General features: G+C 43.8%; 1 protein-coding gene across 1 annotated transcript in view; it reads left to right on the top strand.

Annotated features, from left to right (window-relative positions):
- Positions 1–3487: 3487 nt before the first annotated feature.
- LOC121860707 (ribosomal protein S6 kinase alpha-3-like) overlaps positions 3488–15614 on the top strand; it is a gene marked incomplete at its 3' end in the record, with an annotated part of 99364 nt that continues 87237 nt past the window's right edge. The window contains 1 exon segment of the mRNA XM_042358008.1: positions 3488–3564. Coding sequence (XP_042213942.1) covers positions 3526–3564 — 39 coding nt within the window.

The following is a 15614-nucleotide window of genomic DNA, read 5'->3' as shown; positions in this document are numbered from 1 at the left end:
AGTGAGTTGGAATTATGTGTATTTAGGTTAGGTTAGGTTAGGTTAGGAGCCACAGGATAGGTGAAGGTAAGTTTTTCTCCATGTGTCTCATACAACAGCTACGAGGTTCAAGCATCTACAGTATCGGATTCACAAAGGTTCGTATGTTAACGTTCTGTCTTTAAATAGTCAAATTAAAATATATTTAAGTGACACTTCAAATCTACACTTACAAGAAAAACTCAAAATGGGATCGAAATATCACCAAAACTTTAAGGTATCGAGGTGCGTTCTTTTGGCCCTCAGTTAAAATAATAAAGATTGTGTATGGGACGAGGCAGTGGTGTTCTTTGGTCGATGGCACCTCATACACCCTTCAACCAGTGCCATGAATGTCGCTCCAGGAAGTGACACACACACACACACACACACACGAGTAATGTTTTAGACTACGTTGTTTAATTAGTCGTTTAGACGCGGAGTCATCACCCGAAACTTAGACTTAACTCGCCAGATTATCCTAATGTGATTGAAGCGGAGAGAAAGTTAAAGGCAGAGTTGGGAGCTATTACTGTGATGACTCGAGGGATTGGTGGAGCAGCACACGTTGACTGATGGTGGGAGAGGTACACTGCACTACACGACACGACACGACATTACACTACACTACATACACTACATTCACATCACACTACACCAGTGAACCACACGACAGTCCACCACAACACTACGACACTACACTGCAGACGACTACAACTGCTACACTACTGTAATTCACACTAGTCCAAACTACACTACAACTACACTACAGTAACTACACTAAACTGACTACACACATTCGTAGATCTACAAAACTTACACACTGCAACACACTGTCACTACACCACACTCACTCAACCACTACACCACACGACCTATACTACACTACACTGCACGACACTACACTGTAACACACTACACTACACGACACTTCACACTACACCACGACATAACACTACACAACTACCACACGACACTGCATACACTAAACCACACACGACACTACAAACAACTGACACTACACCACGACACACTACACTACATCACTGCCATTCTGCACTGGCATTATTCACCGGCACTACACTACACGACATTGAAATATTATACATGTACTACACAATACAATGCAATAATATACAAATCATTATATGACTAAGTACAGTGAAATACAGTTAACACATAATAGTTCAGTACATTACAAAACATCAGTATACATTACAAAATAAAGTTGCATTACGATACATTACAATACAGTATACAGTTTGGTGTTGTCCAGTATAATAAAATATGATGAATTACAGTGCATTACATTTCTCTTATTAGTAATTTACAGCACGATCGATACAAAGCAGCGATACAAAACAATACAGTAAAGCATAGATAAAATACTCAGGAGTTTACTCAATATATATATATTTTTTTTTTTTTTTATATATATATATATATATATATATATATATATATATATATATATATAACTCAGGTATATAGCAACCCCAACCTGCCTTACCTGACTCGTCTAAATATACCTTATAGAACACTGTGTCTGTCTGTCTGTCTGTCTGCTTGCTTGTTTGTCTGTCTCTCTGTCTCTCTGTGGATGTTCGCTATGCACGGCCACAGTTTTGAAGATAGAGAGGTGAAATTTGTCTGAGATGTGTACATGTATCCCAGAAGTGTCCCGAAGGTGGGGGGGGGCTGAAAGTGTTGTAATGGTGACGGCACAAGTGTTAGGAGTGAAAGAGGTTGGTAGCAATATGTGATTAGACAGGTGCTGGAAATAGGCTGTGTGGGATTAATAGTTGAACAGGATTGGTTGTGGGAGAACAGGTGTGAGTTTTGGAACAGATAACGATGGTGGTAGTGGTGATATAGGTTATGGTAGTGGTGGTGGTAATGGGACAGATAGTGGTAGTGCAAGTAGTAGTGGTGGTGGAAGACGTCAGGTTCTCGCACTTGGTGTATTGTCTGATAACCCTTCGATAGTTGTTGTTCCTATTATACAATGATTATATCAGAGGTCACATGATAACCCCCAGATGACCAATTTTCCCCCACACACTCACTACACCTCCAGAGCGGTGTGTGTGTGTGTCTAGTCCTGGCCATCCTACACTCCCCATTGCTCTATTTTTACCTCTATTTAACGAGCAGTTCGACGTACATTTCTTGGTAATTAATTGGTAGTTCAAACCCCATCACCTGTCCGGAGTGTTGGTATAATCGTCGCTACTTAGTGTGTGTGTGTGTGTGTGTGCGCGCGCGCTATCCATGATCCACCCTTATCCATCTCTATTGGGATAGCATTTGGTGCACTCATCCGGTTTAATCACGCCTGATGTAGTGTGTGTGTGTGTGTGTGTGTGTGTGTGTGTGTGTGTGTGTGTGTGTGTGTGTGTGTGTGTGTGTGTGTGTGTGTGTGTGTGTGTGTGTGTGTGTTGAATGCATCACGCGTCGGGGATCGTTTATCGAGTTCTATCTACGTCTCCATATTTCAATGATGGATATAGTCTACACACGGGTTGTTAAATCCAGGTGTTAATTGGTGGTCGTTAATTCTGAGTAGCGTCAACTCTAAGTAGCGTCAACACCATACCGCCAACTCTGTACTGCCAACTCTGGTACTGCCAACTTTGGGTACCACCAACCCTGGGTACCGTCAACTCTGGAATACCGTCAACTTGAATACCGTCAACTCTGAAATACCGTCAACTCTGAATACCGCCAACTCTGGGTACCAACTGGTACCGCCAACTTTGGGTACCACCAACTCTGGGTACCGTTAACTCTGGGTACCGTCAACTTTGGGTACCACCAACTCTGAATACCGTCAACTCTGAATACCGTCAACTCTGAATACCGTCAACTTTACTCCCCCACAAATACTTCTCATTTGAAGAGGAATCCCGTGAGAATGTTACCGAGACAACACATCCAATAGTTGAGGAGTTCACAGCTAGATCACTGATAAATACACACCACAATAACACTGGGGTGAGAGTGTTGTGGTAATATAGTCAGGAATTTGGTTTAATTTTCCACCTACCTAATAGAAATAACAACGCATAACTAGCTGGGGAAAAATAGGAGAATAAATATAAGGGAATAAAAGAAAGAAAGAAAGAGAAAGAGAGAAAGAGAGTGAGTGAGTGAGTGAAGTGGAGACTTAATGAACGTATCAGTGGAACAGGAAGCTCTATATTATACTGGGTGGAGAGAGAGAGAGAGAGAGAGAGAGAGAGAGAGAGAGAGAGAGAGAGAGAGAGAGAGAGTTGGGTGGATGGATAGAGGAAGGGGAGACAGTTGGGAGGAGGAGAGAGAGTGTTGGAGGGAGAGTGTTGGGAGGGAGGGAGGGAGAGTGTTGGGAGGCAGAGTGTTGGGAGGCAGAGTGTTGGGTGGGAGAGAGTGTTGGGAGGGAGGTTGGGAGGGAGTGTTGGGAGGGAGGAGGTTGAGGGAGGCAGAGTGTTGGCTGGGAAGGAAGGAGAGGAGTAATAGAGCAGCTGCCTCATGTGCCTCTTGACGTCACTCTCCAATGTATATTATCAAGTGAGTTTTCTTGAAATTTCAGACTCCAGTTATACATAAAGCAGTGTAGTGCAGTGTAGTGCAGTGCAGTGTAGTGTAGTGTAGTGTAGTGCAGTGTGTAGTGCAGTGTAGTGTAGTGCAGTGTACAGTAGTGTAGTGTAGTGTAGTGCAGTGTAGTAGTGTAGTGTAGTGTAGTGTAGTGTAGTGTAGTGCAGTGTAGTGCAGTGTAGTAGTGTAGCAGTGTAGTGCAGTGTAGTGCAGTGCAGTGTAGTGTAGTGCAGTGTAGTGTAGTGTAGAGTGTAGTGCAGTGTAGTGTAGTGCAGTGTAGTGCAGTGTAGTGTAGTGCAGTGTAGTGTAGTGTAAGTGTAGTGCAGTGCAGTGTAGTGTAGTGTAGTGCAGTGTAGTGTAGTGTGTAGTGTAGTGTAGTGCAGTGTGTGTAGTGTAGTGGTAGTGCAGTGTAGTGTAGTGCAGTGTAGTGCAGTGTAGTAGCAGTGTAGTGTAGTGCAGGTAGTGTAGTGCAGTGTAGTGTAGTGTAGTGCAGTGCAGTGTAGTGCAGTGTAGTGCAGTGTAGTGTAGTGCAGTGTAGTGTAGTGCAGTAGTGTAGTGTAGTGCAGTGTAGTGTAGTGTAGTGCAAGCAGTGTAGTGCAGTGCAGTGTAGTGCAGTGCAGTGTAGTGCAGTGTAGTGTAGTGTAGTGCAGTGTAGTGTAGTGCAGTGTAGTGTAGTGTAGTGCAGTGTAGTGTAGTGCAGTGCAGTGTAGTGTGAGTGCAGTGTAGTGTAGTGTAGTGCAGTGCAGTGTAGTGTAGTGCAGTGTAGTGTAGTGCAGTGTAGTGTAGTGCAGTGTAGTGCAGTGCAGTGTAGCAGTGTAGTGTAGTGCAGTGTAGTGTAGTGCAGTGTGCAGTGTAGTGCAGTGCAGTGTAGTGTAGTGCAGTGTAGTGCAGTGTAGTGTAGTGTAGTGTAGTACAGTGTAGTGTAGTGCAGTGTAGTGTAGTGTAGTGCAGTGTAGTGTAGTGCAGTGTAGTGTAGTGCAGTGTAGTGCAGTGTAGTGTAGTGCAGTAGTGCAGTGTAGTGCAGTGCAGTGTAGCAGTGCAGTGTAGTGTAGTGCAGTGCAGTGTAGTGTAGTGTAGTGTAGTGCAGTGTAGTGTAGTGTAGTGTAGTGCAGTGCAGTGCAGTGTAGTGCAGTGTAGTGTAGTGCAGTGTAGTGTAGTGCAGTGTAGTGTAGTGCAGTGTAGTGTAGTGTAGTGCAGTGTAGTGTAGTGTAGTGCAGTGTAGTGTAGCAGTGTAGTGCAGCAGTGCAGTGTAGTGCAGTGTAGGTAGTGCAGTGCAGTGTAGTGTGCAGTGTAGTGCAGTGTAGTGTAGTGCAGTGTAGTGTAGTGTAGTGCAGTGTAGTGCAGGTAGTGTAGTGTAGTGCAGTGTACTGTAGTGCAGTGTAGTGCAGTGTAGTGCAGTGTAGTGTAGTGCAGTGTAGTGTAGTAGTACTGTAGTGTAGTGCAGTGTAGTGCAGTGTAGTGCAGTGCAGTGTAGTGCAGTGTAGTGCAGTGTAGTGTACTGTAGTGCAGTGTAGTGCAGTGTAGTGTACTGTAGTGTAGTGCAGTGCAGTGTAGTGTACTGTAGTGCAGTGTAGTGCAGTGTAGTGCAGTGTAGTGTACTGTAGTGCAGTGTAGTGCAGTGTAGTGTAGTGTAGTGTACTGTAGTGCAGTGCAGTGTAGTGTAGTGCAGTGTCTTGTTTAAAAGATCAGAGGACAAGAAATTCAGCCGTCAATCATGTTGTAGCCGTGTGTGTGTGTGTGTGTGTGTGTGTGTGTGTGTGTGTGTGTGTGTGTGTGTGTGTGTGTGTGTGTGATGGTAAATAAATAACCAGAAAAAGATGACACTAATGAACGGGAAGGAAATGCTATTCTAACCGAAAGTTTTATTTTCCTTTCTACACACACACACACACACACACACACACACACACACACACACACACACACAGCTTCTAGGGTTTCTTACTTAATTATCTCTTGATTACTGTTAATTTCCGGTGTCTTTATTCATCCTTTCTATTTTTACTGTTTTTAATACGCAATATTTATTCTTTATTTGTTTAATTTTCTTCAGTGTTTTTATTTCTTTATTTTATTTGTGTTTATAGTACGTCTTATACACACATTGTACAAAACTTAACCTAACCAATCACATATTATAACACAACTACAGTATTACCAAGTGTCGAGGGAATTTCAGCCTCAGCTTCACCAAGGCTTAATTGTCTCATCCTTGCTGGGAACTACACACAGTGACTAAAGCTTTTAAAATATTTCCTACTGTGTCTATACCGAATAGCAGGGAGACCTAAACACACAATTTTCCTTGATAGTGAATCTTCTATTATTTACTTATCATATAAAATGCCACAAACAGATAAATAATACGAACTCGGGGGGAAATTATCTATGTTTAGTTCTCAAAAAACGTTGCAATATTTTGATAATTTTTTTGAGGCGTATAGATTGCTTGGTGCACGTGGCAGTGTGTGTGTGTGTGTGTGTGTGTGTGTGTGTGTGTGTGTGTGTGTGTGTGTGTGTGTGTGTGTGTGTGTGTGTGGTACGAGTTTTGTATAGTGTACATAGAGTCAGTCGTTGGTGATGTGCGTATTGTATAGTGGCTACATGTAGGTATAGTGGTTGTACTGTGTGTTGTGATGGTATGCTTATATAGTGCAGTAGTTTCATGTGCGTGTTGGTAGTAGTGTACGTAGTGATTGCAATGTACGTAATTTCCTAGATTGTGTGCATTGGGTGTATTGGCTTCATGCGCGTCGTGATTGTGGTGTACGTTTAGTTCAGTGACTCCATGTGCGTTGAGATTGCAGTGTACGTAGTGTCCTTGGTGGTGTGTGTGCGTGTCATAGTGTGCGTTGTGAAAGACTCGCCGGGCACAGGGTTGAAAATCTTGGCCGCTTCTGGAGCTTTCTGGCACGAGAACTGCTTGATAACGACCTAACACACTGGCACTCTCAACCACTGCCGCTCACTGTGATTGGCTTGTTCGGTTCCTTTACCATGTTTGTGTGGCCCTATTTTTTGGGGTGGGGGAGGTTTGTTTTGTTATGGCCACCGCTAGCTTGTTATTGTGGCCGTGTTTCTCCCCATCCCTTGTTGTGGCACTCTCGGTTTGTTATTTTGGCACTGATAGCTTGGTATTGTGGCCCCGTCTGCTTTCTTGTTGTGGCTCTCATGGGCACTGAAAGGGTTTTAGGGATACTACTTACTTTAAAGGGATTTTGGGGTTGATGAAAGGGGTTAAGACTTAAATGTGGTCTTTAAGGTTAAATAAGTCTTTTTTTACGCCCCCCCCCCCTTTAACCCCTTAAGTACGATGGCAACCCCCTTGAGTACACTTAATTAACCCACTGAGTAAGATATCTTAACCTGCTGAGTACGTGGACTTGATCTCTTGAATACGATGTCTTAATTCATTGATTGTGATATTTTAACCCACAGATCTCAGTCCTCGTGGAGATAAAGACATTCACTGCAGTCTAAGTGGGTTAAGTTATCGTATTCAATGGATCAGTTCATTGTACTCAAGGGGACCAAGTCGTCTTACTCAATGGATCAAGTCGTCTTAGTCAAGGGGTTAGAACACCTACTTAGGTTTTCTGGAGTCTACCATTGAAACGTAAATAAATATAATGAAGACGAAGGTAAAAATATAACTGGGAATATAATTAGAGATTATTGATTAGGACGGTGACAGTATTTATAGTTTACTGACGGGAGAGGACAGTTTTGTTGACTTTTGCTGGAGTGTCGCCCAGTGTGACCCGTGCCAAGGAGAAGGCGCCGTGTGTCAATGGCCAAGCGTCACATGTCTCACTATTGGAATGACGCGCCATTAGTTGTGGTGATTCATTGTATACCGTGAAAGCCTTTTAAAAATGTTAGTCTTGGCATTTGTTGCTTACTGAAAGTCTAATAAAAAGATTAGACGATATAAATTGTTCTTTAAAGGACTTACAAAAATGTTAGACTTGATATATTAACAGATCGTTGAAAGTATTAAAATGAGGACAGATTTAGTATCTCACGGAGACACACAATATCAAATAGAGAAAAACAAGTCTTATCAACACCATCCTTGCTTTTACTTCACGACTGAGAGTTGACATGTGCCGGAAATGGGGCTTGATACTTGCGTTGGATCATCCGTCAGTTAGTCGTAAAAGACACCACATACCGTCCACGCCTTGGTGTTTGGCGAAGCGTGTGCGTGTAATGTCTTTTCTCTGTTTGTTCAGGACGTACGTGTGTGTGTGTGTGTGTGTGTGTGTGTGTGTGTGTGTGTGTGTGTGTGTGTGTGTGTGTGTTGTCGTCTTACTGGGAGAGGCTTGTGGGAAAGGCTGCAAGTATATTCTAGGAATGTTTTCTTTAATCAACGTGGAAGTGAAAATTAATCCGCTGTTAAGATCATGGCAGATAAATCCCACGGTTACGACACATTTATTAAAGAAGACGAATGAAAAAGAGAGATGGAGTAGAATTGTTTAAATTGTTTTTTGTTTTCTTCAGTATACAAGTATTTACACTCTTTCTGACCGCCTTTACTGATCGACTGATGGATACACTGAGAATTTTTTTTTCCTCTCTTCTAGCCTGCTCTCACCACCACTGGCTCGTACTACAGGCTGAGCACTCCCCACTAACGCAGCTCAGACCATCAGTTACTACCCACCCTTTGTTTTATCTTGGCCTCTCAATCACCGGTCATCGTCGGTGTCGTCTCCGTCGAGTTTGTTCATTGTATATCATGTTCTTATAATCACGTACTACTCATTATCCTGTCAGAGTGAAGCGTGTTGTTTCCTGAGGCACCAGAGTGGATAAAAGGCAAGGCGAGTCGAGATTAAGATGGTTGAGTGGAGACGTAGTGACTGAGCAGTGAGAGAGAAAGTGCAGGGAGGGAGAGAACAATGCCTCGGGAGGATGTATAGACAAACGATGGAAAGATACGGTTTTTATTCTCCTCTTATCTATTTTCTTCTCCTGTTTCCTCATCAACTTCCTTGCTGTTCATATCTTAATTTTGTAACTTGAGGTTTGTCTAAGTCGAGGATTCCGTGTTTGTATTTTGTTTCGGTTTGGCTGAGGGTAATCGTATATGGACCTAACCTAACCTAACCTTGACGACACTGCACAAGGTACCTGGGTCGCAAGGTGAACGAGAAGGCAGGTGAGGGAGGTGGTCATCTAGAAGTGGTCTGGTACAGCCAGTCAGGGACCAGGGTACAGGTTAGTCAGTCTCCCCACACATACACAATTATAATCACATAGTTCCATTGCCTTAAAGTCTGTAAAACATTTAGTTATTCAAGGGTGTGGTAAATGTTAAGGGCCTCAGGTGGGCGTCTGTTACCCTCCGCTGTGAACATAGTTATGACCAGGTTGTCTTCAGGTGGCCGGGCTGAAGGCCAATCGGAACATTACCCTTCTAATAATAGCCGAGCTTCAGCCATCTCAAAGTAAGTAAATAGTGAGGATATTAGTAGAAGCGGCGCCACGACTGGGGGGTGTCGTGTCAAGAGTGTGGGGGTCGTGTACACATCCCAGACCAGGATGTGTCAACAAGATGTGTCATGTTGTGAAGCTTGAGGTCACTCACTTCAGGCCCCATAACCTCACTAACACAATCTTAAACATTATTATCGCCTCTTTTTGAAGCCATCCACCATAAAAACAACCCATCAAAACACTTAATTTATTCAGTTTAAGAATATTCTGCTTGAAATATTCCAATGTACAAAAAATCATAACTATATAACTTAAGAACAGTTTTCTATTCACCGACCTATACAATATAGGGACAAATTACACTTACGAATAGATTTAAGGCCACAATAGACGTAAACCAGGAGTTGAGATGGGGAGTTGGGGGGTAGAGAGGTGTGAGAGGGTGTGAGAAGGGCCCGGTGTAGAGGTTAGCCTTGGTGTGAGAATAAGGCCGGTGTAGAGGTTAGCCTTGGTGTGAGAATAAGGTCCGGTGTAGAGGTTAGCCTCGGTGTGAGAATAAGGTCCGGTGTAGAGGTTAGCCTTGTGTGAGAATAAGGCCTTAGCCTTGTGTGAGAATAAGGCCCGGTGTAGAGGTTAGCCTCGGTGTGAGAATAAGGTCCGGTGTAGAGGTTAGCCTTGGTGTGAGAATAAGGCCCGGTGTAGAGGTTAGCCTTGTGTGAGAATAAGGTCCGGCCCTTGGTGTGAGAAGTGTTAGCCTTGGTGTGAGAATAAGGTCCGGTGTAGAGGTTAGCCTTGGTGTGAGAATAAGGTCCGGTGTAGAGGTTAGCCTTGTGTGAGAATAAGGCCCGGTGTAGGTTAGCCGGTGTGGCCTCGGTGAATAAGGCGGTGTAGAGGTTAGCCTCGGTGTGAGAATAAGGTCCGGTGTAGAGGTTAGCCTTGGTGTGAGAATAAGGCCCGGTGTAGAGGTTAGCCTTGGTGTGAGAATAAGGTCCGGTGTAGAGGTTAGCCTTGGTGTGAGAATAAGGCCCGGTGTAGAGGTTAGCCTCGGTGTGAGAATAAGGTCCGGTGTAGAGGTTAGCCTTGGTGTGAGAACAAGGCCCGGTGTAGAGGTTAGCCTTGGTGTGAGAATAAGGTCCGGTGTAGAGGTTAGCCTTGGTGTGAGAATAAGGTCCGGTGTAGAGGTTAGCCTTGGTGTTATGCCCTCTAGGTTATTTATGGCAGCCCAAACACGTTGTTATGTGACGCTCGACAAAAAAAAAAACAATAAAAAAACGTGGCGGAAAAACAGCATGCATTATACCTTGACGGCCAAACGTGTTATAACGAGACAATGACAACATGATCTCTCGCCTGTAAGATTGTCTCTCTTTGAACCTAAGATGTCGGTGTTATTGTGTGTTGGTTAGGTTAAGTTTGTCGTTAACTGACAGTGTGAACAAAAGCAGGTGTTGGGTGTTTAATGTGCCACGCGTCGAACCTTGGTGTGTGTGTGTGTGTGTGTGGGTGTGTGTGTGTGTGTTTATTATACTACTGGGTCAACAAGGTCTATGAAAGGTGGATGTGTCACACTGAACCTTGACGCTGTTGTGAGTCATTTATTGGTTAGGTTATGTTAGGTTATTACTGTGAGAGTTTGTAGTGCCAGTGTGATGAGACAACAGACACGCTGCACATTGTTGTTGGAGGCCAATGAGGGGGGCCACGGTGCATGTGTGTGTGTTTTGTCAACAGTTCCTGGCGGATGATGGCGGCCAGGGTCATGTTGGCGACAACCACCTTCTCCACGCTTCAACCTAACCTAACAGCCTTGGACAAATGTATTTTTATATATCACTGAACCAAGGTGAAGGTCTGGGCGGAAGGTCAAAAACACCGTAGCAGGAAGCTCTCGTAACACAGTTTAAGCCCCCAGTCCGTATATGGCATACTGTATAAGGTATCGAACCTATGTCGTATAACAAAATGACTATAGGCCGAATCTTCACCTTATAAACGTATACATTTACATATTTTATCTTCAGCTATTCTCTATAGGAAAGAACCACAACAAAACAGGGGCCTGAGAGTAAAAGGTTTCGTGTTGGTGAAGGTGTTACGTTATGCGGAAATAACTGTAGGTGAAGCCCTTCAACTGTGATGATATGCGAGGCAGTGAGACAGGTGTTGTGTGGGGGGGACACCGTGAGGGGTGGAGTGCCTGGAATGCAGGATTAACTCACTATATTAACCTCATATAAAACTTCCGCACTTCACAAGACTGGAAGTATGGTTAAATCATACCCGTGTCATTATTCTTTCCTCACTAGTGTCTAATTGATCTTGATGTGTCATTTAAGTTTGAGACGAATCCAGTAAAATTTAGGGTCAGGTGGGTTATTGGGCTTTAGGTCCCAATTAGCCTGACTTAATGGAACACGGAGATGTTGGCTAAATAACAATGTACCATTATGTTTTGGAACCCATTAGGAGCCGAATGAGTCTTGATGGACTTCTGTTTTATTGACACATTGTGATTTTGGGGTTGAAACTTCATATTTTTTCTTTACATTTGGTCTTATTAGAATATTCACCACCTACTGTGAAACAAAATTTCAGCCAATCGTAGTTGTTGTCTTGTATTCACTTACCATCAATAGTGTTCATTGTTCAGTCTCCAAAAACAATGTACTAATTGAAGGTTGATTTAGTTGTGATGGTTGTAATGTGTGAACTAGTTGACTGTGAACCTGTGTGGGTTGGTATTCATTGTCTATCTTTTATTGGTTTAATTTGGGAGAAAAAATTATTATAAGAGGTTAATTACTCAAAGGTGAGACCGAAGTCAAGGTGTGTTGGTGTAGGAGCAGTGAGGAGGCTGAATCAGTCAATCAACCAGCTAGTCAGTCATTCAGTTAGCCAATCAATCTTTAATTCTGTTAGTATCAGTCAGTCTAGAAATGCATCTCTAGGGCTGACTAACGCAGCTAACAATGTGTGTGTGTGTGATAATAATAATAATAATAATAATAATAATAATAATAATAATAATAATAATAATGAACTGTTTATTAATAGAGTTGCAGCCGGTGGCTGAAAATATATACACTTACATTTGATTTAGACATAATGACATAATATGCATTGAATACATTTACAGGGCTGTACAGTACATAAATCAGGAGTTGTTTATTATTTTAACAATAGATTGGATGGGCTCTTATGGGCTGAATTTTGTTGTAGTGGCGGACTGCGCGAGGTGGGTGGGGGGGCTGCCGGTGGCAGGAGGTGGCGATGACGAGGGTGGTGCATTAGTTGGCTGCCAAACCTTTCCAGTGCTTGGTGGTGGAGGTCACTGAGGGATGGCATTTCCAGGGTGGAGAGAGCGTTGGTGTAGCCGGAGTATTCTGCACCGAGCATGATTCTGCAGGCCCTTTTCTGTACCTTCTCTAGCTGACGTTGTTGGGTGGAGTTGAGAGAAGACGACCAGGCTGGTGACGCATACGTTAGTTTGGGGAGAATAAAGGCGTTGCAGATAGTCCTCAGCTCTGGCGTGGGTGTTCCAAGTGACCTAAGTCGTCGTGGCATGTAGAGACGGTACGAGGCTGCCTTGACTGTGTTATTTACATGGACCTTCCAGTCCAGTTTATTGGAGAGGATGGGCACCCACTGTGAATGCTAGAGCTTGCATTGGAGTGGTGGCGGTATTGATGTGCATGACTTCGGTTTTGGTGTGGTTGATGGTGACCCTTTTCTCCGTAGTCCATGCCAGAAGCCTGCCCAGGGTGCCTTGTAGCGATGAGTAGTCTGGTGCGGTGTTGTCCACTGAAACCCCCACAGTGCAGTCATCCACGTACGTGTGAGGAGTGTCCAATAGAGCGTCGTTCATCAGGATGAGGAAGCACAATGGTCCCATCTTGGTTCCCTGGGGAACACCGCAGGTGAGGTGTTGGAATGTGGAGACGGAGCCCTGATACCTCACTGCCTGACGACGTCCACTCAAGAAATCAGTGAGCGATGAGACCGGGTTGGTGGGCAGCCCTAGTGCAGTGGCCTTGTTGATAACAGTGCAGTGATCAACAAAGTCAAAAGCCTTCCTGAAGTCAACAAGGGCAACGGCCAGTGATGTCTTACGTTTCTGCAGGTTTTTGTGCAGGAAATCCAGAAAGCTCACTAAGCAGTGTGATGTAGAGGAGGTCCTCATATTGCCAAATTGCTGTGGATCAATTGACTGATAGATTCTGGCAAATGCCCACTCAAAAACAAAGTCCTCAGAGTAGACTGGGTATGGGGGTAATGGCAACTGGCCTGAGGTCGTTAGGGGACTGTGGGGTGGTGACCTTGGGGATGGGGGGTGACAAATGCGGTTTTCCATTTATTTGGGCATTTGCTTTGTCTGAGGGATGCATTAATAATAAAACAGAGGGGGTGGCAAGTGTGGTGTGTGTGTGTGTGTGTGTCGACGAAGGCAGTACCCACCACCATTTCGCCGGAGGGGAACTTGTAATTGTATTAAACCATTAATTACTACCTGTGAAGGTTTCCAGGTGTGGGATATAATTGTTCTGTGTATTTTTTGCATTGTTTTTCGTTTCTGTCGTTCGTCTCGTCTCCATAATTTGGCCTTCATATATTTTTTTACCTTTATGTTGTACTTTCCCTCATCATCACCATCGTCTTCGTCATCGTTATCAGGGTTAGGTCATTGGATTACTTGATAAGCTTCAGATATAACTTCCAGTGGTCATTTTAACTGAATGGTTTGGGAATATGTGATATTTTCAGAGTAGACAGGAGGGAAAATGAAATGGGAATCACAAGTATAAACGAAATAGGTATAAATGTATATAGCCAGGTGAACAAGGGTTAAAAAAAATTGAACATCTCTTTTGGTAAAACTATTTCAACCTTCTCTTGCTGCAGTGCGTGAACGTGCAAATGAGCTTCGACAAAATGCATGGGAAAAGTATGTAAATAGCATGGGGCAGCTCACATCCTTGATGGTAAAGCTTGGAGCTGGTGAGTCACTAACACGATCGGGTGGACATAGTCTCCCATCTGGACCCGCGGCGGAAAGGGGATCAGATGAGAGTAAAATCGGGTCATGTCTCGTCACGACCATTTACTAACCAGAACTCGAGGACGTCAGCAGAAATTGAAGAGAAAAATGATGACAAGTTTTTTGGGGGTAAACAACACAGCGTGATAACATTATCGCCTGTGATGTCATTAGACTTGTGTGGAGTGTACTTGGGAATTCATTATTAGCATTATGTAAGTCAGTTCTTGAACTTAAAGCTCCTGTATTTAAAGTAATTAACAGGTAAAACATACTGTACAAGCTAGCCTAAATGGACAAAGGTCATTTGTTAAACTGGGTAGGTGGCTTTTACGTCAGATATGCAGGTTAGCGCCCCGCAAGGTGGAGCACTCTGCCCTGCTTCGTTTACTGGACTCATAAATCGATTGTTGACGTCTATTCTCGACTGTCCCAGAAATATCACAGTTAACTACACACCAAAACCCGCCGCCAAATGAAAGTTACTCCGAATTATATACCGGTAGATGTACCCTGTGAGAATCTTGGTCTTATCATCCCTACCGAGAAAATTGTTGTTCAGTATACAAGCTGGCAACTACAAACACGGACCATCAAAGCTGAAGATAGAGACAACAACACCATTGTCTGGCTATCTGTCTGTTTTCTGTCTTTGCTTTAAATATTTCTGTTGTCTCGCTGCCCTGTACCTCACCTGCCCCACAACTAACCTGCCAACAAGTCCCCCAGAACAAGTGTAATTAGCCACATTTACAGAGACAATATTGATTTTGTTGAAACAGTGTACCTGACGTAGATAAGCCTTGGTTCTTCGTGACGGGAAAGGTATTGTTGAACTTGGTGTAGTAACATAACACTGTATCATCATCTGTTCCATCATCGTTATTAACATTATTATCATCATAAGTTTCATCATCAGTATCAGTTTTAACACCATCATCAGGATCATCACCATCATTGCCATCTACATCATCACCATTCTCTCACTTGCTTCCTTTCTCCTCCTCTATAATCAAAGGACTTACAAGAACGACTTCGGGTATCATTTCAACATCAAATTTTCCCAGAATGTCAACAGGATTCGAGTTGCTTCATAAAGTGTATTAAGGAAGAAGATGAGGATAATGATGGTGATGATAGTGATGAAGGGCAGCGCATGGATGAGACTGGCTAAGGGAAATATATGAATAAGAGAAGGACAGCGAGAGGAGATGAATAACAGGACATCAGTGGGTGGGTAAGCAAAGGAGTTGAGATGGAGCCAAGTGTCAAGTGTGGGCCAAACGTCATACCAATTGCGAGGCGACTAAAGGAGGAGGCGGGGGGGGTGGCTTTTCTCTCTTTAGGTATGTGTACCTAAGGAGGGAGGGAAGGGGAGGGGCGGTAACTGGGATGGGTCCTGCGTGGTATAGACCGGTCCAATCGGTTCGGGGAGTAACAATTGAGTTCCCAAAAGGTCATATAGTGATTGGTGGTATTGGCCGGGCGAGAGGCACCGCAGGGAGGGGAAGGCGAGTGTCTGCCGTGTACAAGAAATGTATAC

This window comes from Homarus americanus, unplaced genomic scaffold (assembly GCF_018991925.1).
Source record: "Homarus americanus isolate GMGI-L3 unplaced genomic scaffold, GMGI_Hamer_2.0 scaffold23617, whole genome shotgun sequence".
NCBI lineage: Eukaryota > Metazoa > Arthropoda > Malacostraca > Decapoda > Nephropidae > Homarus > Homarus americanus.
This window is presented reverse-complemented; position numbering and strand designations above follow the sequence as displayed.